A 23,370-nucleotide genomic window follows, 5' to 3' on the forward strand; every position below is an offset into this window, starting at 1 on the left:
GTGAGTTCAATGTTAATGATAGCAACAATACATATTACATATGTAAAACAAGGTTATGTATCAATCAGTGGACAAAAGCGTGACCACAGGCTCATAAGAACCTGTATTTCCCCTAGGAACAATGGTTCAGTATTTGCTAATTTAGTGTTCACAGCAACTTTGTAGGGCAAAACTATGGTGAACAAGAACCTTCATGTCCCTTTGTCCCTGGAAATAACATTTATCCTACACAAAAGCCTTAGAAGCCAGTGCTTCATTATACACTAAATCGTAATAGACTTCATCAGATTTTAAACAAGGTACAGGGTATAAACAAAAGAACTATACCTTTACTTTAAAATGCCAACAAATATGATTATCTCCACTGTTTTTACCTTGGAAGTCTCTGTGTTCTCCATTAATAAGAACTTTATGATAATTTAAGAAAGCTTGGATGGTAGGTAGTTAAATTTATCATCTCAGAGCTACACATAATATCTCTGGATGGGGAATATAGACTAGTTAGCTTACCTCAGATGTTTTGTATAGGGCCTCTGATTAAGATCCTCATATTTTGTTAGATGGATAGTAAATCATTTGCCTTCAAATGTCATTTAAATTTATTAGTATAGAAATTCTTAGTAGTCCAGGCTGAAGAATATTTTGATACTGAGGACACTAAAATTTTCAGTTCTGATGTTTAAGCTTGATCATAACAATTACAAAACTTTGATTATGTCAAAAAATAACCAGTTTGAGGAATAATTTGTAAATGGTCAGTATCTTTGAGGGTTAAGTGAATACAGTGTTAAATACTTGATTAATAATAGGCCCTGTACTCTCAAATCTTTGTCATACTGTTAAAGAGTTTCTGATGTATGAAACTAAATTCTGTCAGTGACATTTACATACCTAGGTCACTTTCTTAGGTAAAAGTCGTGGCTAAATTCACTTTTAAGTACAGGGTTCCAGGTAGCTGGGCCAGCTATCTGTACCTTGAACAGTTTTTCATCCCAATAAAAGTCCCTACTTCAACAGCTCGTGCTAATTCCATCATAATATTTATTACATAGTTTAACTACCAGTTTATCCCATTAGACTGGAGGCTACTGGAAAGCAAGGACTGTCAACTTCACTTTGCCTTGAAGAGTATACCAACTTACTTGCTAAATGAGTAATGAATATTTCTATTGAAATGGTGTGCATTTGTTCATCAAATATTCTTGTCTATAGTCTGATTTAAAATCCTCAAATTTAAATGAGAAAATTATACCAAGGCTTTGATTTAGCTTATGCTAAATCATTTTTAAAAACTATAGCTCTGAGGTATTTTATTATAAAAAGTTGGTATTCATATACATAAACTAATATGAACTTAAAATTCATCATACATTCACTTCATTTTTTAGCTTGACCTTCTAGTAAATCTTTAGCTTCATTGATTTTGGCTGCTATATAAGGAGATCCTCCTATAGGAAGAAAGAAAAAGGAATAGTTATAATATGGATTCCCAATTTCTGCTTAGTAAAAAGCTACTCTCATTTCAAGGATCCCAATACTTATCTGAGGTGGAATTAGTAGAAATTATTTTTTAAAGAAAACTATGACACTGCAACCAGATCACTAAGTAAATGGTAATATATTCGATCAATGGGAAATGAGGTAATTTCCATGAAAGAGATTTCCACAAAAATGACACCTTTTCAGGATGCTTAAAAAACATGTATCATAGACATAGATGTGCCTTTGAAATAGTGTAAGTTAGCCTATTCATGATTACAAATCATGAATGAACATCAATTTATTGTACCATGTTACTTTAAAACCATAATATTCTCAAGAGGCTTCTGAACTTTGTTGAAAAAAACCCAGTTTCTTTAGATCCTTTTTCTGTCCTGTTTTTCTCTTTTCCTGTTATAAACTGTCCCTTCACAATGTTTACAGGTACCAATCGGCTGGAGCAGGGATTCTCAAAAGTGTGGCTGTAAGCCCAGCAAGAAGCATCAACAGGAAACTTGGTATAAATGCATATTTATAGGCTCCACGCAGACCTACTGAATCAGAAGCCCTCCACGTAATACAAGCTAAATTTTGTAAAATATGCTGTGAGGCCAAATACCAAACAATCAGGACCCTGTTTAAACTGTCAAAACCCATGAAAACTTCACGAAAAGCCTCTCCTCTATAAGCAAAAGGATTTGAGCACTAGCACATGGATTTTGTGGTCTAAGTTTTGGTATTCAAAGGAAATATCTGCGTTCTTTCAACATAGCCAAGGCTGCTTATAGGGGTATCAGAAGTGAATAAATCCCATAAATTTCTAACTAGGTAATCTCTATTTCAAAGTATCTAAACTGGATGGAGAAGAGTTAGTTTTATTAACTGAAATTTAACATTTTCTTTAATTATGAATATAGGTAAAACATAGTAAAATCAGCAGTATTTGTGACTGTTACTACTAGAGGTCACATTTTATCACAATTACAGATCTCAAAACAAAGTTTTCACTCAATTTCTTTTAAGATGTCAAAAACACATGGATCCAGCCTGGGTGATAGTACTCACCCAGGTTTAGGCATTTCCCTTATAATAGCCAAGGGATATAAAATTATTCCATTAATAACATTTATGCCAACAACATATGTAACAAGAGTGTAAATAAAGACTGCTTACCTTTGTCAGGGTGATTTAAGAGCATAATTCGTCGATGAGCATCTCTTATTTTTCCTTTATTGGCAGTAGGGCTAATTGAAAAAGGAGAAGGTATTACTTCAGTCTACTTCTGGATCACATCAAAAAATTGTACATAAAGGCCAATTAAAGATGTGAAACTGTAGTAAGTTAACACAACAGTATGAAAAGCTGTTTAGGAACCTCCTAACACAGAAGGAAAATGCACATCCTGAATTGGGGAACCAAACTGCTCCTTAGAAAAAAGCAAAAAAAAAAGGCATTCCCAAAAATGTTGAATTTGATAAAATTCATTACAATAATCCTTTTATTGAAAAGGAAAATAGGTTTAAGTATTTGAAAATGAAGGCAGAAATTTCACCACAGAAACTGTCAGTTACAGAGAACAAGATTGAGTACTGTGTAATAATCTCTTGATAAGTCTATCTTTAAATGAATGAAAAAGTGCTTATGTGCCAGTGTGTCTTCTCATTTGACTTTTGTAGGAGTGTTTAGACCTTAAAAATGTACATGCAAGCAAGGACCACTAAGGCTCTAGTGACTAGAACTCATAATACCAATTTTCCTGGGACAAAGTCATCCTATAACTCCTTCCTAATAATAAAGGAGAAAAGGCTTTCTTAACATTTTCCTCATAGCTCTAGAGTTGTAGAAAAATATTAAAAATATTAGAAATTATTTTACCTTACACCTAGTATTAATGCTGCTTCCCGTTTTGTCATTTTGGGTTCAAACCCACCTCTGTAATAACCACCACTGAAGGCCTGAAAGAAGAAATGCATTTATAAGGAAAGATTAGTAGAATAAACTGAAAGTTGCTAAGTAAGTTTATAATGGTTCATAGAATTAATCAGTAGCAAAACTAAGCCATTTCAGAGAATTTTAAGTGCAATTTCCACAGCATTTTGGCTACACCTAAATCTTATATACAAGAAGAAACAAGTATTTTAATGATCATGAAACAGGTCCTTTTTTTCCCAGCCAATGTAAACTATCTTGGAAATAAAAGAACAGTGTCTCAAAGCCAGTTCTAGTAGCGAAGAAAGATCATTTCAAATTAGCCATATTCTGGATGAAAATTTGATCTCACAGTACATGGTTTAGAACAAGTTCCTCAAGAAGAGGATTTGGAGGTCTTTTGAGACAAATAGCTCAAAAGTATTTTAAACAAGACTTTATTAATAAGATATGTATACACTTTAAGATATGTATATGTACAGAGGACCTGCTATCAGGTCCTCTCACCTTGTTATGTCAAAAATCTTAACTGGAAAAGCCTCCTATCACTTTATTATCACAACATAAAAATACTCAACAGGCTGTCATAGGCAAATTCATTCTTAACTATAATCACAGAGGGTGTGATCATAACGTCTAGTCATACTCTATAGCCTAATTAACTATAGCACTAAATATCATGTTAGGTAGTGCCACAGCCACACAGTAAGAACAGATCACTTTAGAACCCTAGATCCCTGTGTGCTTGTGATGCAGAGCAGTTGAAGGAAAGCAAGAATGTGGACAGATGATGCTGAAGTTGACAGTAGGTGAACAATAAAGCGATAATAACTGTTATAATACTGTACTAGAATTGTTAACACTGCCCCATCCCAATTCTGTCATATATAACATTCAACTTTTTGGGGTAGCACCATTACAAAGTTCAGAACTTCTACACCCTCCTTGTGGAAACAAGAGAAGGGGCCCAAAGCAATCACTTAGAACGTTGTGGATGTTTGGAAATTTACCCCTCCTCAAGTGTGGCCCTAGGTTTCAAACGCAGGCAGCAAAGAATTAGAAGAAATATTCACAAAGTCTTACAGATTTTGGCAGACTTTGAAAAACTTGTTTTACTTGAGGCTCCATATGCTTCATGGCTTGCAAAACATAACGGCCTAAAACCAATAATAAATAGAATAAATAAATAAATCCCCAATCTCCTCTAGTTCATTTCCACCCCTAAACCATAAACAAACCTGCAAATCCTGCAGCAGCAATGGTCAGTCCAACTGCCACCACTGTACTGGCCTGGAAAGAGAAAACAGTAGATGTTTATTTCCCTAATTTCCACCCTTCCTTATGCCCATTTCCCCCAACCCCTACTCATTATAAGTTGCATTTCAATAAGAGAAACGAGTTTTAAGGCGAAAATATTCTGCCCAATGATCCTTTAAAACTACTACAATTGTTACCCTGAATGCATTGTAAAGGTATGGGAGTTTTCACCATAGAAGAGGGCAAGTCGACTTGCTTATTTACCTCTGCAACAGTGAAAAAGATAACATCCCTTTGAAAACTTCTTTCAGCCTCGAGCAAATGAAGTCACATTAAAGTTAAACCAAGAGCAGTAGAGATAAAGTTTCTAGTAGAGACGGCAGAACTGTTTACAGACAGCTCCTGTAAGCTTCTGATAAAACATTTTCAGTGATAAGCGTGGGCTAAACTAGGAGATTAGCTTATTAGAGAGCCTTCAGCACTATCCCACTTCACTGTCTTCTTGTCTCCAAATAGGAGAGAGGTCCAAATATGTTCAGGAAAGCAGAGATTAGAGTTCTATATCTGCAAGAGCCAAAGGGGTAAGAAGAGCGAGAGAAAAGTGGCGCAAGCGCGGTGAGGCTGTGTTAGAGCAAGGACAGTTACAGGCAGATGAGTTCCCACGAATGTCCTAGTCCATTAGAGACTCTGACCTTACAGGAGAGTTCAAGGGAAGCAAAGCCTTGGCGCCGGGCGACAGCTGACCAGGGGCTGAAGACGATGTACCAACACAAAAACCCAGGAGGAGCGGGCCAACAGCTTTGTGTCCTGGTATGACGCCCAAAGACCTAAACCTCCCACCCAGATTCGTCCTAGGGAGCACAACCTCAGCGGCAATCTGCCCAGGCCAGGAGCCGAGGCTGAGACCCGGGCCGGACGTCGCCCAGGCGCCCCGAAGGCCGCACTCACCATGGCTCCGGCTCGGCTCCCCCGCCTCCCCCGGGAGCACGTATCATCCCAGCCCAGAGGTCGCGGCCACTACCGACGCGCCTTTATCACAGAGCGACGCATTCGCGGGTAGCAGGCACGAGCCTCCCAAGTACGGACGCCTCCGAAACACGACAGTAGAAGCCGCAAACTAGGCCGGAAAATGTCGTAAAAGGGAAAAAGCGCAGAAGGAGGAAAGTCGCTCAAGCAGGGGGCGGGCGGAGAACGCTACTTGGGCTTGGTTGAGGGTGGGCGGATCGCCTCCCACCCGGGCTTAAGGGTGGGGCTTCTCTTTGTTTTCTGCCCTTTGCCCCTGCGGCACCGGTATGTGCATATTTTCTTCCGGGAGGGGCATAGGCAAATGCTGTGCAGCCTTACTCAGAACGGTTTTCTTTTCCTACCTGTAAGCACGTCGCTTTGCCGTTTATTTTGTTTATACTTGTCAAAGGTAATGAATATACTTAAACATACTGTGACAGATTTCCACCATGAAGCCAAACAAATATGTAGTAACCCGGTGTAGGAAACAAGATATCCCAAGAAACCAAAGGAACAAACTGCACTGTGTCAGGGGTTGCTCGGTAGCATTTTTTCATTAAGAAAACTTTAATTAATTTATTTAATTTTTGGCAGGATCTCGCTGTGTGGCCTGGGCTGGAGTGCAGTGGTGTCCTCATAGCTCACAGCAACCTCGAACTCCCAGCTAAAGGATCCTGTTGCCTCAGACTCACCAGTAGCTGGGACTACAGTCGCGGGTCACTACGCCTGGCTGCTTTTTAAAAATTATTTTTATTTTTTGCAGAGACACGATCTTGCTATGTTGCTGGGGCTGGTCTTGACTTCTGACCTTCCACAGTGCTGGGATTACAGGTGTGAGCCACCACGCCCGACCAAAAGAACTTTTAAAGGTGTGACTTGACAGGACTTTCTGTGAATGTTTGGATTTTCATTTTGTAGAATGGGATTACCACTTCAAAACCAATTAATACTCTCATCACGAGATCTTAAAATCCTACAACTGAAAAGTGCTATTTAATATTTCTCCTGCTACCCCAAAATAAAAGGCAGGACTTGATTTTGTCTTTACAGGGCATTGGTTTCATATACCCCTACATAAATGCTTGAGAAGAGAAAAATAATGGAGATGATAATGGATGGATGTTTTTTGGTTTTTTGGTTTTTTTTCAATTTTTTTCTTTTTTTTATTATTTTTCATTTTCCTTTTCTTCTTTTTTTGGACAGCTAGAGAGGTCAAGAATAATGGACGTTTTATATTAATAATTTGAGGTTTTCATGATCAAAATAAGTTTGGAGTTACTTCCCACTTAGAATTTACAGAGTTTAAAAAAATCTGTTTATGTTGCAGTGCAATTCTGCTTTGATGAGTTTGTTGGCTATTAGATAAATATACAAATTTTTTGACTTTGTTTTTCTCATCTATAAAAGCAGTTTGCATTTTCATCTCTAAGACCTCTTCTAGCTCTAAGATTTTGTGATGTAATTTGTTGTCAACACATGATTTAAGGTGATATCCTACATTAATATACTAGCATTAAGTGTATATCTTCCTCTTTTGCCTCCTTTTTACCGAGTTTTTACCTAATAAGTACAAAATAAATAATCAAGTGAGGCATAAGACTTTGGGACCAAATTGGCAGAAACAAGCCAGAATGCTACGTGGAAAAATTTATTATGCATATTTTTGATATGTACAAACTATGGCATGCAGTTTGCTTGAGGAACAGATTACCTTACAGAAGCCTACCCTCAGGAAACTGGGGTTGGGTGTTAGGCAGGGACCAAATCTGCAGGTGGGAGATACAGGCCAGGAGGGCGGTTCCTAGGGGTGGAGAAGCCAGGGAAGGGACTGCAGCTAACAACCACAAAGAGCAGGAACTTGAGGATTTGAGGCATACACACCTGTGGAGCTGCAACTTTGTTATAAGAACACCTGTCAATCACGTGTATCGATCATCTGGTAACATCCCACACCTCCCGTAAGCCCTCCCCTGGACCAGGTCCATAAAAGGAAACCACCTGGTAGTCCTAACATCTTTCTCCACTGGTAGAGACTGACCCATTTCTCTCTGGAATGTTTTGTTGCTTTATATAGCTTCCTTCTTTTCTGCAATAATAGCTGTTGTGTGGAATTGCTTCCTGTCTGTGGTCACTCCATTGCATTGGCCCTGCTTATGGATTTTCCAAGCAGGGAGCCAAAGAACCAGGACAACAGTCTACCAAGAGGCCAGACCTGATATTTGGTGCGAAAACCTTGGATCCTCTCTCTTTTGAAGGTAAGGTGATGGAGTATGTGTGTTTTCTGGAGGTTGCCTTGTCACATTGTCTTTATGTCTTCTTGCTTTCCCAACTGTGGTGAAATATGGTGAGTAGTGCGAATGTGGTGCAAACCGTGGAGTTCCTGTCCTTTTTGTTACAACACTAGGACTCAGGAAATGGAAATCCCATCCTGCTACATGCCAGCCCAGGTCTTATGGGACTCCCCTCACCCTCAGTCAGTTGGCTGCCTGCTCTCTGTAGAGAGTGGTTTGTCCTCAGGCTGAGGAGATAGTGGAGTGGTTGAAGGAATATCTTGACTGGAAAACCTGCCTGACTATAGTGAGGCCCCTGTAGCAACATAAGTGTTCTCCCTCACCCCTGTAATCCCATCTTTCTTTTTCTAACCAAAATTTAGTTTTCTAGGACTAGGTTCCATGACATCCTATGCTGTTTGAGACTTAGAGAACTAAGGGTAGACTGACCCCCACCATCTGCTACATGGTCATGGTGGGGGGAAGTTCTCACTGGGTCTCTGGAGCCAGGGGAGGGCTCCAACCATGGGAGTGGGACATGGTGTCCCCACGGTGAAGTACCGCCCAGGAGAGGAATGCCTGGTCCGGAGGGTAATCTACTCTTGATCTAGTCTATTCTCTTTTCATAGAGACAATGGGACAGGAAACCTCAGTTTCCACCAATTCTCCCCTGGGATGTCTGTTAAAAAACTTGAAGACCCTTGGACTCAACAGCCCCTGCAAAATGGAACTAGTGTTTTTCTGCAACATCACCTGGCCCCAATACCCACTGACAGGCAGAGAATCCTGGCCTGTGAATGGGAGTCTTAACCTGAATACTATCCTACAATTAGATCTCTTTTGTAGAAGGGAGGGAAATTGATCAGAAATTCCCTATGCTCAGGCCTTTATATACCTGAGAGATAACCCCCAATACTGTGAGTCTTGTGTGGGAAAGTGTCAAATTAAGAGGACAGAAAAAGGTCAGGGTGCCTCTTTGGCTCTGGAGAAACCTCAAATTTCAGAAAAGAAATCAAGTAACAACAAAGGACTATGGCTGTAGCCCCAGCCCCAGAGGAACCTCAAACACCACCAGAATATGGTCCACCTCATCTTCTTTACCCCTCTTTTCCAAGTCCAAATCTACCTCCCATATGTCCTTTACAGGAAGTATTGGGGCCCACAGGACAGGCTGTGAGGGTCCATGTTCCATTCTCAATGGGGCATCTCAAAACATGTAAGGAAAAACTCAGAAGCTTTTCAGCTGATCAGAGAGGTTCATAGAAGAATTTGAACACCTGATGATTTAACCTGGAAGGATGTGTGGGTTTTGCTCTCACGTTGCTGCTCACTAGACGAAAGAAATAGGATTGGGCAGCCAGTCAGGTTTATGGAGATCAGATTCATGCACTAAATCAAAATCTTCCCCCTGGAAATCAAGCAGTTCCCCAGGGGAACTCAGGGTGGAATTACCAACAAGGATTAAGGAAGACCCCCACCTCCGCAACCATATGATATTATGCCTTATAGGAGGCACGAAAGCTATTCAGGTAAAACCAGTTGGCTTTTCTAAATTGGCAGAGGTGGTTCAGGAAGGGAAGAAAGCCCAGCAATATTTAGGGAAAGAATCACTAAAGCTGTCAAGAAATATACCAACATGGGCCCTAACTCACCAGAGGCAGTAATAGTAATAAATACTTCATTAACAACTCTTATTCAGATATTCACGGAAAACTCCAGAAGTTGGCCTTGGGACCCCAGACAAATACAGCCCAGCTACTGTCAGTGGCCTCCACTGTCTACAGCAACTGGGATATAAAAGTGACACAGAAGGATCACCAAAAGGCCAAATTATTGGGGGTGGCTATTGCTGCTATGGCTTACCCAGCTCCTCCGAGGAACCCAGCGGGTGGTGATAAGAGCTGTTTTTGGTGTGAGAAACCTGGGCACTTTTGAAAGGAGTGTTGAGTCAAGACGGAAGGAGCCTGGAACTATACCAGGAAGGCTGTGGGGCCCAGAAAACCATGACCCAGATGTGGACAACAGGGCCATTGGGCATGGGACTGTCCCTCAACCCCGAGGGCCAAGGGGCAGCCCAGGCCATAGTGGTCATGGATAACCAGGCCTGAAGGGGCCTGGGTTTGACACAGGCTCCCTACACATACCATTGAGATCATACTTGAAGAACCTCAGGTAACCTTGGATGTGGCTGGCAAGCAAATTATTTTTCTCACCGATATGGGAGCCACTTATTCTGTCATAAAGAGGTGGACCCCTGTCATCCTCCTCCTGTATGGTTGTGGGCATTGATGGATGCCCCACCAGAAGGTATTATATTCCTGTTTTATGATGTAGCTGGGAAGGAATATTAGTTACTCACCAATTTCTGCTTATCCTCAAAGTACCAATTTCTTTGGTAGGAAGAGGCTTTTTGGTTAAGGTGGGTCTCCAATTACAATTACAACCCCACACTGTCATGTGGAAGAGGAGCCCTCAAGAGGATTTTAAGGGAGAACAGAAGCTACCAACAGGCCTAGAGAATGTAGATCCTAGAGTCTGGGCAAATGGAAATCCAGGGCAAGCTGTAAGGATTCCACCAGTAAAGGTGACCCTAAAACCAGGAATTCCCTTCCCCAACAAGGGACAGTATCCATTGTCCCTGGAGGGGCGGCAGGGAATTGTTCCTATAGTACAACAATTGTTAAAGGCTGGGATGTTGGTAGAATGTTCATCCCCTTCCAGCACTCCCATTCTAAGCAGTAAAAAAATGGAATGGGAAGTGGAAATTTGTTCAGGACTTCAGAATCATAAATGAGGCAGTGATTCCATTATATCCAGTGGTCCCAATTCCATATACAATTATTACTCAAATTCCCCTGGGATCAACCTATTTTTCTGTCCTAGATTTTAAGGATGCCTTCTTCTCAATTCCTTTATACCCAGACAATCAATTCCTGTTTGCTTTTTTTTTTTGAGATAGAGTCTCGCTTTGTTGCCCGGGCTAGAGTGAATGCCGTTGCATCAGCCTAGCTCACAGCAACCTCAAACTCCTGGGCTTAAGCGATCCTACTGCCTCAGCCTCCTGAGTAGCTGGGACTACAGGCATATGCCACCATGCCTGGCTAATTTTTTCTATATATATATTTTTAGCTGTCCATATAATTTCTTTATATTTTTAGTAGAGGCAGGGTCTCGCTCTTGCTCAGCTTGGTCTCGAACTCCTGAGCTCAAAGAATCCACCCGCCTCGGCCTCCCAGAGTGCTAGGATTACAGTTGTGAGCCACCACGCTGGCCTATAAAGCCTTAAAAGGGGATAAAAGTGAAGTCCTGATGTGGGGGAAAGAACAGGAGATAGCCTTTCAAGACTTAAAAGAAGCCTTAGCCCATGCGCCGGCCTTGGGAATACCAAACTTAGACAAACCCTTTATATGTTGATAAGAAAAATAAAGTGGCTGTAGGAGTTTAGGTATAAGAATTTGGAGGGGAATTGTGACTGGTAGGATATTTTTTAAAAAATTTAGACCCTGTACCCAGAGGCTGGTCCCGTTGTTTGAGAGTGCTGGCTGCCATGGGTCTCCTGGTAGAGGAAGCTCAAATGTCGGTCCTTTCCAGGACTCTCAGGGTTCAGGCACCATATAATCTGGCCCGTCTTTTAACAAAACATGGACCGTGTTGGCTCTCCAATAGCCAGGTGTTACGATATCAGCTCCTCTTAACAGAACACCCAGATGTCACTCTGGAAACTGGTGCAGCCTTAAATGTAGCCACACTTGTTCTGGCAGAACCAGGAGAACATGGAACTTTTGATCATAATTGTAAAGAATCAATACTAACAGGGTCGACAGGGAGAACAGATTTAAAGGATGCCCCTCTATTAGACCCAGAGGACATTTGGTTTACTGATGGTAGTAGTATGGTGATAGATGGACATCAGAGAGCTGGGTGTGCAGTGGTCTCCTATACTCAGGTTCTCGAGCGTGGCCCCTTACCACCAAATACCTCACCTCAAAAGGCTGAGGTGATAACCCTAAGGCAGGCACTAGAACTGGCCAAGGATAAGAGAATACAAATATACACTGACAGTATTAATAAATATGCCTTTATGATTCTCCATGCACATGACCAAATTTGGAAGGAACGGGGCTACACTCGGCTAGAAACTCTCCGATAAACATGGAGAGGAAATTCAGAAACTTTTACACACAGTGTATTTACCAACAGAAATCTCAGTCACGCATTATAGAGGGCACCAAAAAGAAAGGGACGTAGCACAGGGAAACAACAAAGCTGATCAAGAGGCTAAGAGGGTGGCAAGGAAAGAGGAGTTTGTATCCATGGCATTACTGGTTTTACCTGCACCCTTAGAAGTACAAGACAGACCAGTCTATTCCAAAGGGGAGGACTGGGCCAAGGGATGGGGATTCACCTTTACTCCTACGGGATGGTGGGAGCCAGAGGGAAAGCCCTTCATCCCTTAAAATATTTCTCAAAAGGTGGTCTCTAGCTTCTACCAAGCTTTCCACGTGGGGGCAAAGTCTTTAAAGATCCTTTTAGGAAACCTGGTGATTATCCAAGGATTAAACAAATTGGTCAAACAAGTTACCGCTTCATGCTACTTTTGTGTATGCAAAATAATCCACAAGGGGGAGCTCACCGCCTCAGTTGCTAGAGCCAATAGAGAGGCAAGGCAGGTACCGGGTGGGGGTGGGGGTGGGGGTCGGGGGAGGAAGACTGGCAATTGTATTTTACTGTGATGAATCAGTGTAGAGGTTACAAATACCTTTAGGTATTGGTAGACAACTTCTCAGGATGGGTTGAGGCATACATAATGCATACAGAAAGGGTCACAGAGGTATGTAAAATATTGTTAAGAGATATCATACCTCACTTTGGTCTTCTCCTGAGCCTTCAGAATGATAATGGATTGGCCTTTACATCCAAAGTAATCCACAGACTGACAACTGCCTTAGGGGTAGATTACCAGTTACACACCTCCTTGTGGCCTCAGGCATGTGGCAAGGTTGAGAGAACAAACCAAACTCTAAAAAGGACCCTAGTTAAGCTGTGTCAGGAGACTAAGACAGATTGGGTCCAAAATCTTCCCAAGGCTTTGATGCGGATCTGTGTCTCTCCCAGGACACTAAAACTCAGTCCTTTTGAAATCTATATGGTCAACCATTCCAAGTACAAGTTATCAGGTAACGTGTTGAGGCTAGTAATCTTCTAAAACACATCATAGATCTGGGGAAAGTACAATAGGCATTGTTGGACTATGGGCAACAAGTCCTGCCTGGTCCATAGGAAGGGAAAATCACTTCCCCCATGCAACCGGGGCACTGGATCCTCCTTAAAGATTGGAAAAAAAGAGGACCTATCAGTCAGTCAGAGCCCATATGTAAGGTCCTGTATCAGGTCTTGTTGTCTACCCCACAGGAGTCCAACTGAAGGGAATGGAGAGCTGGGTGTACATCTTGAGAACTAAACCAGTGGACACTCTGAGCCCAGACACTAGCAAGGATGCTGATACCACAGATACCTGTGAGTGTGAACCACCTGAGGGATTAAAGGTTCTCTTCAAAAAGCTGAAATGATTAAACCTCACAGGCTATGCCATCACAGATAATAAAGAATCCCTGCATATATTTCCTGATCTACCTTATGTTAGCCTTTGATGGAATCCTCTGCATAGTAAATATATTGTAGCATGAAGGAATAATTTTGTGCTTGCCTATTTTCAAGTACCCATAATTTTCATATTTTCTTTATGATTTCATTTTTCTTCATCTTACTACAACTTCTTTTCTTCATTATTCCCAAGTATTACCTGGTTGCTACCATTTCTGGAACCTTTAATGGCCATTGTCCTTCTATTAATATCTGGCTCATGCATTTTTAACTTTCTTACTAAGTTTGTGTCTTTAAGCCTTCAGCTGTTCCACATGAAACTTACCCTAGCTCAGGGATTTCACCTGGTATCTGAACAAGCTAATACCACCACCCATGGAGCTGCTAGATAAGGCCTCAAGGAACTTCCACCTGTACCTCTTAAAAGAGGTCATTGAGCTTGGAGAGCATTGTCCCTATTCAGCTCAAAGCAGCTACAGAAGATGAACCTTCAGCCCCAAGCCCCAAAGATTTTCAGGCTTCATGTCTCTCAGGGGGAATGTTAGGCAGGGACCAAATCCACAGGTGGCAGATGCAGGCCAGGAGGGTGGTTCCTAGGGCTGGAGAAACTAGGGAGGGAATTGCAGGAAAACGCAGCTAATAACCGCAAAGAGCAGGAACTTGAGGTTTTGAGGCACCAGTGGAGCTGCAACTTTGTTAAGAACACCTGTCAGTCATGTATATCAATCATCTGGTAACATCCCACACCTCCCATAAGTCCTCCTCCAGACCAGGCCAATAAAAGGAAACCACCTGAGAGTCCTAACATCTTTCTCCACTTGTAGAGACTGACCCACTCCTTTCTGGAACATACTCTTTGTATAGCTTCCTTTTCTGCAAGAAAAGCTGTTTGTATGGAATTGCTTCCTGTCTGTGGTCACTCCATTGCATTGGTACTGCTTGTGAATTTTCCAAGCAAGGATCCAAAGAACCAGGACTGTAGTTCACCAAGAGGCCGGACCTGATGGTGGGCAACACAGCAAAACACTTTGTTGAGGTGGAGATACCTCTGTTTTTGGAGGGAGATCAAACTGGAAGTACAACTTGGCTCTGTAACTTACTAGTTCTGTGACTTGGACAAGTTATTTCTGACTTGTTCCCTCATTTGTAAAACAAGGTTAATGATAACTACCTTGTTGATTTTTTGTGAAGACAGAAATTATGTGTATACTGTGTTCTGCATATAGTTATCACTTAATGTGGGGTTATTATTATTATGACGGAAGCCAGAGTACAAACTGGGTGTATAGAAGCCTTCCCAATTCTCATGACACCAAACTCATAGATCTGAGTCTGGTAATCTCTTATTTACATGCTGACATCCTGGAAAGAGCCCTTAAAAGTGATCTTTTTAAATGTCCGCTGATTGATGAATGGCTAAATGGTCATTCCTTGTTTCCTCTAGCTTCTGGTGACTGTCAGCATCCCTTGACTTGTGACTAAGTCACTGCAATCTTGTAGGCCAGTATCTTGGAATCAGTAAGTGAGAGGTGAGAGGGAATAGCTAAGAGTATTCTTCTTTCACTGTGGCTTTCAAACATTTTTTGACCATGGCCCTTAGTAAGAAATACAATTGACATTGTGATCCAGGGAACAAATATACTTGTGGACACATTCAAATACACAAGATCACAATTTGTTTTATGAGATAATACTTACCCTTACTTCATGAGATGCATGCTGGTCTTTTCTGTTTCTTAAAAAAAATAAATGCTAGGAAACCTATTAAGTTCACAACCCACTAATAATTGGTCATTTCTTAAAGTTTGGAAATCCTCACTCCACAAAAATGTACACGTGGAACTATGACACCAGGCAGATAAGGGTCCCCCCACAAGGGAAAAAAAATATGTGTCAGACATTGTGCTAAACGCTTTATATAGATTATTTCATTTCACTTTATGACAGTAACATTTACTTCTGTTTTGAAGATGGGAATATTTTGCTGGATATATTTTGTTTTCCCCTCCAGATCCTCTCTCCATCTTCTTCCATCCTTCTCTGTTACCCAGAGGAGCAGAAAAAGGTAGGAAGCTGACCTTAATGAACTATATCAATGAGCTCTCATCTTCTGGCTTGGGGTTCAGCCAGGTCTGTGATCAGGGTGTCCGAAGGCAGGAGGAGAGTAAATTCATGCTCTTCATTTCTCCATCTCCCTTCCTGGTGGGTTGGCATAGGCTGACTGAATGTGTCCTCTGAAGAATACTGCTCCTGTTGTGTGTGTGTGTCTTCTGGTAGTTATTCCTACCTCTTGCTCCTTCAAGTCTAAGAGTTGTAATGACTTCATTACTGGCCCACACTGCCTTGCTAGACATAGGGCCCTTGCCCATTGTTTGTTAATTTCCTGTAATCCTGTCCTCATCTTTGTAAACAGTCCCCTTACTAAATTCTCCATTTGGGTATGATATGAATGTTTTTGTCCTGCCCCGCAATTCATATGTTGAAACCTAATCACCAGTGTGATGGTATTAGGAGCTGGGACCTTTGGGTGGTGACTAAATCATGACTGTGAAGCCCTCATGAATGGAATTAGTGCCTTCGTAAAAGAGGCCCCGGAAAGACCCTCACTGTTTCTACCCTGTGGAGACACAATGAAAAGGTACTGTCTATGAGACAGAAAGGAGGCCCTTACCAGACACGGAATCTGTCTTGATCTTGGATTTAGAATGAGAAGATGGCTATCTATAAGGAAAGAGGCCCTTGCCAGACACCAGATCTGGTAGCACCTTAATTGTAAACTCCTCAGCCTCCAGAACTCTGAGAAATTTCTATCGTTTATAAGCCACTCAAGCCATTTTGTTATAGCAGCCCGAACAGACTAAGACAGTGTGCCATCTGTTTCCACCATAGATGGTGAGTGTTATAAAGAGGCTGCAATAATTCAAATGCGAAATGGTGGTAGCAGTAAAGGTGGAGTGAAGTGGCCAGACTCCTGTTTATATTTCTAAGGTATGGCTGATAGAATTTGCTGACGAATGAGATATAGTGTGTGAAAGAGAGAAAGGAGTCAATAGTAACCCCAAAGCTCTAGGCTTGAGCAGCTGGAAGGATGGACTTGTCACTTAATGGGACTACAAAGACTTCAGGAAGTGTGAGCTGGGAGTACAAGCTTTTGTCGTGTGAAGTTTGAAATGCCAACTAGATATTCAGGTAGCGTTGTTTGGTAGGCAGTTGTACATGCAGGTATGAAGAGAGAGGTTTGGAAGTCATCAGCCCCAGATCGTCTTCAAGTCCACGGAACACATGAAGGCACCCATTGCATGAGTGGAGAGAGAAAGAAGAGGAATAAAAGCTGTGTTTTGGGATACTTCTGTGTTTAGAATTTGGGGACATAAGGAAAACCTAAAAAATTAGACTGAGAGGGTGAGCAGAAACTAGGTGAGTATGGTGTCTTGGAAGCCAAGTGAAGAAAGTATTTAATGGTAGAAGGAGTGGTTAACTGTGTCCAAAGCTGCTGATGGTCAAATAAAAGAACAACTAAGAACTGACTACTAGAGATCTTTGGTGGTATTTATGACAAGAATTTCTGTGGTGTGATGGGAACAAAATTCTGATTAGAGTGGGTTTGAGAGAGTATGAGAGGAAAGAGAGTGGAGATATGGATTATAAGAAATCCCTGTGAAGGCATTTTGCTGAAAAGAGAATCAGAGAAACGGGTAGTACACAGAGGAGGAAGTACTATAAGGAGTGCTTTTATTTTTGTTTTTTTTACGATGGAAGAAATAACAGCATGTTTATTTCCTAAAGGAATTATCAAGGAGAAAATTTGGCGAACTTCATTGAATTGTATAATTTAAGAATGAGAAAAAACCGTAGAGACCATTTTTCTCCCAGCAGCTTTATCTTACAAATGAGGAAACTGGGCCACAGAGTGGTTGACTGACTTTTCTAAAGCCCTAAAAGGGTCCAGTAATCACTTGCCTTTACTATTCAATGGCCAGATATGTATAATGTCAGGGTCATAGAGAAGGTCCTAGAATTGCCTTTACCAATATTTCCTTACCACTCTTTTTAGGAATGACCTCACATCTGGATTAATAACATCTAAATTTCTGACTAGCAGCCATTTAGCTGCTCAGGGAATCTTTTGTAGGCAGCTGTTCACATAACACGATATATGTAAAAGCCATTTGCATGCAGTAAATACTCCCTTCCCTTCCCTTCCCTTCCCTCCTCTCTCCTCCCCTTCTCTTCCTTTCTGCTTTGTCTCACCCCCTTTTGTCTCTTCTTCCTTCCTTCTTCCAACAGTCCTGCCATCTCCTGACAATCTATCATTGGAAATTTATCCTATTGTCCCCTGTTCGAATATGAATATTCTTGATAAATGATCAGACTGAACTATGATCAACAGACCCCTCTATGAAGCGTTTTAAGAGATAGTTTTGTTATAGCTGGTAAGTGGAAGATTTTAATTGGGTTGCAGAAAGGAAGGAAGAAAGAGAAAAGCTTTAGAGCAAGAGGGGTTGAGGACAGGCCCAGGTGGGGATGATAGGTGGACCCAGGGCACTGGGGCAGAGAGAGGATGCTGGGAAGCTGGAAGTGGCCCAACCACCCAGGGTCCAGCCACTCTTTCCTACAGTTGGCCCCATCTGCATCCAAGGAAGGTGACCCTGCCCTGCCCTGTGGCTGTTATGAAATAATTTACAACTATTTCTCCTGTGATTTTTCTTTCTCCTTTCCTCAACTTTCTTCATTTTTTTTCTCACTGCTTCTGTTTTAGGATAACTTCCTGCTTTCCTTTCTAATTACAAGAACTGGTTATTTTTTGTTAAGTCCAGAGCATGTGGGTGGTGGGCCAGTCAGAGAATTGCAACGTGTTTGGCCAGAGTGACAACATACAGGGGATGTGTACTTCTGGATAAAGGCTCTGCTCTCTTCTCAGGCTGTGAGAAAAGAAAACCAAGGCACTCAGGATCAGGGAAAACTTGAAAATTGGGGTAGCCTAAGTGCCTTTTCCAAAATGGAGATTCCCCAACTGACCCTCCATTTCATTCCGTCTTAGCATGTTTCTGCCCACTGTCTTCCTCAGTCCTTTCTCCTCTTCCTTAGCCAGGGTTCCAATTGTTTGCAGCAGCTCTGTGCATTAAATCAATTGAGCCCTCCCTGCTGAGCTGTCAGCAAATGGAGCTGACCAACGGAACAATCTGTATAAGTGCATCTAGTGCCTGGGCCAGACAGACAAGTACAATTATTTGATTGCTGGAGATTGCCACTAAATGAGGATGAAATAGTGGGTCTGGGACTTGTTGGTGAATATTATTAATAATATAGTGTCATGCATTAATAACATAGTGTCATGTGAAACAAAGTTACACTGGAGGGTCTGTCTGAAGCCCCATTTTAAGTCACATTTCCAGGGAGCTAGATGGTTGAAGAGATGAGCAATAATAAGGCAAAGTGTCTTTAAGCACCAGTTTAGGGTTTCAGTGTGACTTAGGCTAAAGTTAAGAGAGTATACATTGCTGTTATAAGTTATTAGGTGGCCAGAATGTAGCATGGGATTCATCCCTGGCTACTTGTCATACAAATTGTGTTCCTGTAATGCTCTACTGTGAAAAATCATCTTCACTCTGATCGTTAGAGCCCTTGAAGAGAGGCCACTGCAAAAACTGCATGAAATTCTTTCTGGCAACTATTATGTTCTCAGTTACTACATAGTCAACTTCTTTAGCCCAGCACCACAGACAACCCTTCCAGACTTCTCCAGTTCTTCTTTTCAAAAACCTCATAGCCCTGTCAAATGGGATTTGTCACCACTGTTCTGCAAATGTTCTGTGAAGTTTACTGCTGGCTGGGCATTTAACCATGTCATTCTCTCTTTTCCAAGTGCTCTTCCCCCATCCCATCACTGTCCCTCAGTTAAATGTCCAAATCAAATGTGCCTTCTATGAAGACTTGTTTGTTCATTAAAGTCTGGAATAGGTGTCCACAAACTTTTTATGTAAAGGAACAGATAGTAAACATTATAGGCTTTGCAGGTTACATAAAGTCTCTGTCTTCTTTGTTTTTATAAAAATGTGAACACCATTAGCCAGGCACGGTGATGGCTCATGCGTATAATCCAAGCACTTTGGAAGGCCAAGGCAGGAGGATCGCTGAGCCCAGGAGTTCAAGACCAGCCTGGGCAAAATAGCAAGACCCTGGCTCTACAAAAAATAAAAAAATTAGTCAGGTGTGGTGGTGCAGTGGTGCACACCTGTAGTCCTAGCTATTCGGGAGGCTGAGGTAGGAGGATCACTTGAACCTGGACATTTGAGGCTGCAGCAAGCTATGTTCAAGCCACTGCACTCCAGCATGATTGACAGAGCAATATCTTGTCTCTAAAAAGACAAACAAAATCAAAAAACTGTCCTTAGTTTGTGGATCATTCAAAAACAGATTACAGGATGAATTAGCTCATGGGCTGTAGTTTGCCAATCCATGGTCTAGAGTGATTTCTCCTTTCTCTGTACTTCCGTACAATTTTGTCTGTGCCATGTTGCCAATTTCTATGTAATGTACAGAAATTATTGGTACACAAGTATTTTCTCTATTAGACTAAAGATTTTTGAGAGAAGAAATCACGTGTCATATACATTTTTTACTCCCTACAACGCATATTGTATTGTCTAAACAGAGAAAGTACTCAGAGGATATTTGTAAAATGAATAAATAAATTACTTATAATATCTTCTAGCAAGAATGTAATTTATTTCCAACTCCTCTAAGCCCTTAGTTTTATGAGGTAGTTCTTCCACCTCCACCCTTACCACGGACCCCTTAGTAAAGCCATGTGCACCATAAATGCAACTGGTAATCTGAGATGGAATATTTTGATGTATTAAATATTGCATTCATTGAGCACTTATTATGTGCAAGGCACCATTCTAGGCTTTGAGAAAACATCACTGGACAAGACAGATGAAAACCTTAGCCCTTGAGGAGCTTTGCAGTGCAGGCTAGGAAGCAGGATCTCAATATGAGCTCTCCTCCTGATAGGTCTCAACTTTGCTTCCCTTTTTTTTAAGGTTGTTGACTCAATGATATTAATAGTATTTGCTACTTGGCTTACCAGGGTATAAGAAATGATAAAGACTATAATATTAGAAGATGACATTTATTGTATACCCAAGACAGTTATTGGTATTGTCTTTTTTAACATACACAACCACATAGGGAATTTATGAAGCAATTGTAGCAGTCCCTCGTTATCCAGAGTTTTGCTTTCTGCAGTTATAGTTAATGCTGTCCAAAAATATTACACGGAGCATTCCAAAAATAAAGAAGTCATAAGTTTTAAATTGCATGCTGTTTGAGCAGTGTGATGAAATATTGAGATATTTTGCTCTGTTCTTCCCAGGATGTGAATCACGTCTTTGTCCAGCATATCCATGCTACATACGCTACCCGCCCATTAGCCACTTAGTGGCCCTCTGGGCTATCAGATCGACTCTGGCAATACTGCAGTGCTTGACTTCAAGTTACCCTTATTTTACTTACTAATGGCCCCAAAGTGCAGGAGTAGTGATGTTGGCATATTGTTATAATTGTTCTATTTTATTATTAATTATTATTAATCTCTTACTGTGCCTAATTTATAAATCAAACTCTATTGTTTGGTATGTATGTGTAGGAAAAAATATAGTACAGTCATGCATTGTTTAACGTCAGAGATAGATTCTGGGAAATGTGTCATTAGGTGATTTTGTTATGTGAACACCACAGAGTGTAATTACACAAACCTGGATGGTAGAGCCTGCTACACACTTATGCTACTGGTATAGCCTGTTGCTCCTGGGCTACAAACCGGTACAGCACGTTACTGTACTAAATACTGTAGGCAGTTGTAACACAATGGTAAGTATTTGTGTATCTAAACATAGAAAAGGTATAGTAAAAATATGATATAAAAGAAAAAAAAAAAGACACTATGATACATCTGTATAGGGCACTTACCATGAATGGAGCTTGTGGGACTGAAGGTTACTCTAGGTGAGTCAGTGAGTGAATGTGAAGGCCTAGGACATTGCTAGATACTACTGTGGACTTTATAAACACTGTACACTTAGGCTACACTAAATTTATAGAAATATTTTCTTTCTTCCATAATAAATTAGTTTACTATAGCTTGTTTTTGAGACAGAGTCTCACTCTGTTGCCTGGGCTAGACTGCCATGGTGTCACCTACCTCACAGCAACCTCAAACTCCTGGGCTCAAGCGATCCTCCTGCCTCAGCCTCCTGAGTAGCTGGGACTACAGGCATGCACCACCATGCCCGGCTAATTTTTCTATATATATTTTTAGCTGTCCATATAATTTCTTTCTATTTTTTTAGTAGAGATGGGGTCTCGCTCTTGTTCAGGCTGATCTTGAACTCCTGAGCTCAAACAATCTGCCTGCCTCAGCCTCCCAGAGTGCTAGGATTACAGGTGTGAGCCACTGCGCCCAGCCTACTATAGCTTTTTTACTTTATGAACATTTTTAAAAACTTTTTGACTCTCTTATAATAATAGCTTAAAATACAAACACATTTTACAATTGTACAAAATTATTTTCTTTCTTTGTATCCTTAGTCTATAAGCTTTTTTCTGTTTTCAAAATTTTTATTATTATTTTTTTACTTTTTATTTTTATCTATTTATTTATTTATTTATTTTTTTTTGGAGGGGCCAGTTCTTTATTTCAAAAAGACACTTGTCAATATTCAGTATCAAAACAGTTGCACTACTGGTTTTCTCTTTCTCCCAATCGGCCCTAAAGAGACCACACCAAAGGAGAGTACATTTTAAGCCAATAAGCTGCAGGATGTACACCTAACAGACCTCACAGAAACTTCATCAAAAAGTGGTGACTGGGCAGGGGAAAAAACTTTAAAATATCAGCACACCACCAGCCCACAAACTGTAGAGAGCTCTTACAGCCAGATGGGATGGCCAGGGTGCCCCAAACCCAAAGAAGCAAAGTTTTAAAATAATATAAAATTTTCAAAGTTTTGTACATAAGCTATTCAAGATTTCTCCAGCACTGACTGATACAAAGCATGATGAGATGGCACTTTTAGAGACAGCACCTTCAGACCCAGAAAAGGATAATGAGATGAGTTTCATATGGCTAAATCAGTGGCAAAACATAATTTTCTTTCTTTCAAGGAGGCAGGTGAGCAATTAAGTGGTCAACTCAAAGTAAGGGGCACACATGATCCATTCTGTGAGTGGTTAGGAACGGGGTAGAGATAGGACAAAAATTTGGTCTCAGAGGTCTCACCATCTTAATTTGGTCACTTCTAATGAAAAAAATAAAATTGTCAAAAGATACCTTAAAGCTGAAAACCTGAACAGCATATTTTTGTTGGGTTTTTTTTTTTTTTGGCTTACTCCTCCTAGGATCACCTTTCAGGTTTGGCTGGTACTTTGTACAGAGCAATGAGGTTTCCCATAGTGGAGTCTTTCCCTGGGCTCTGTTTGATTCTCAGTAAGGCAGGCCCATAACTTTTTGCCTCCTCTATAGAGAGGGCAATATGCATTAAGCTGCAAAGTCACCTTCCAAAAGTGAGAAAGGGATTAGATTGCTGCATCAGAGCTGTGGAAGTATTTGGAATGTTTTACAAATGGTTGCTACAGCAATGACAAAAAAGGTAATTACAAAATGTGTACATCATAACATGCTTTTTAAAGACATTTTGCATTGTGCTCACATTCCCTTAAATGTTGTTCCCAAAGGTGCTCAGCCTCTAGCCCAGCTGGAATCTCTGGGAAGAGGCAGAGACAGTTTGGCAAAAAAGACATGGTGGGTGGGGTGGAGGATGGA

The 23,370-nt window shown here is 41.1% G+C and overlaps 1 protein-coding gene and 1 long non-coding RNA gene across 7 annotated transcripts; one reads left to right on the forward strand and one right to left on the reverse strand.

The window, feature by feature from the left end:
• Positions 1-1,024: 1,024 nt before the first annotated feature.
• On the reverse strand, positions 1,025-5,791 carry DNAJC19 (DnaJ heat shock protein family (Hsp40) member C19). Its single transcript, XM_045539751.1, has 6 exons — positions 5,614-5,791; positions 4,647-4,698; positions 4,492-4,565; positions 3,355-3,434; positions 2,653-2,723; positions 1,025-1,448 (listed from the first exon to the last, which is right to left on the reverse strand). The coding sequence occupies exons 1-6, from the start codon at positions 5,614-5,616 to the stop codon at positions 1,378-1,380; spliced, it is 351 nt and encodes a 116-aa protein (XP_045395707.1). The 5' UTR covers positions 5,617-5,791; the 3' UTR covers positions 1,025-1,377.
• LOC123630299 lies at positions 5,253-13,632 on the forward strand. 6 transcript variants are annotated; one of them, XR_006732639.1, is made up of 4 exons: positions 5,253-5,475; positions 6,434-6,539; positions 7,745-7,925; positions 13,353-13,632. It is a non-coding gene; the product is annotated as an uncharacterized LOC123630299 (long non-coding RNA). The 6 variants fall into 6 exon arrangements; XR_006732641.1 differs by lacking the exon at positions 5,253-5,475 and adding an exon at positions 5,498-5,911; XR_006732640.1 differs by lacking the exon at positions 5,253-5,475 and adding an exon at positions 5,499-5,955.
• The last annotated feature ends 9,738 nt before the right edge of the window (positions 13,633-23,370 follow it).

This window comes from Lemur catta, chromosome 1 (assembly GCF_020740605.2).
Source record: "Lemur catta isolate mLemCat1 chromosome 1, mLemCat1.pri, whole genome shotgun sequence".
NCBI lineage: Eukaryota > Metazoa > Chordata > Mammalia > Primates > Lemuridae > Lemur > Lemur catta.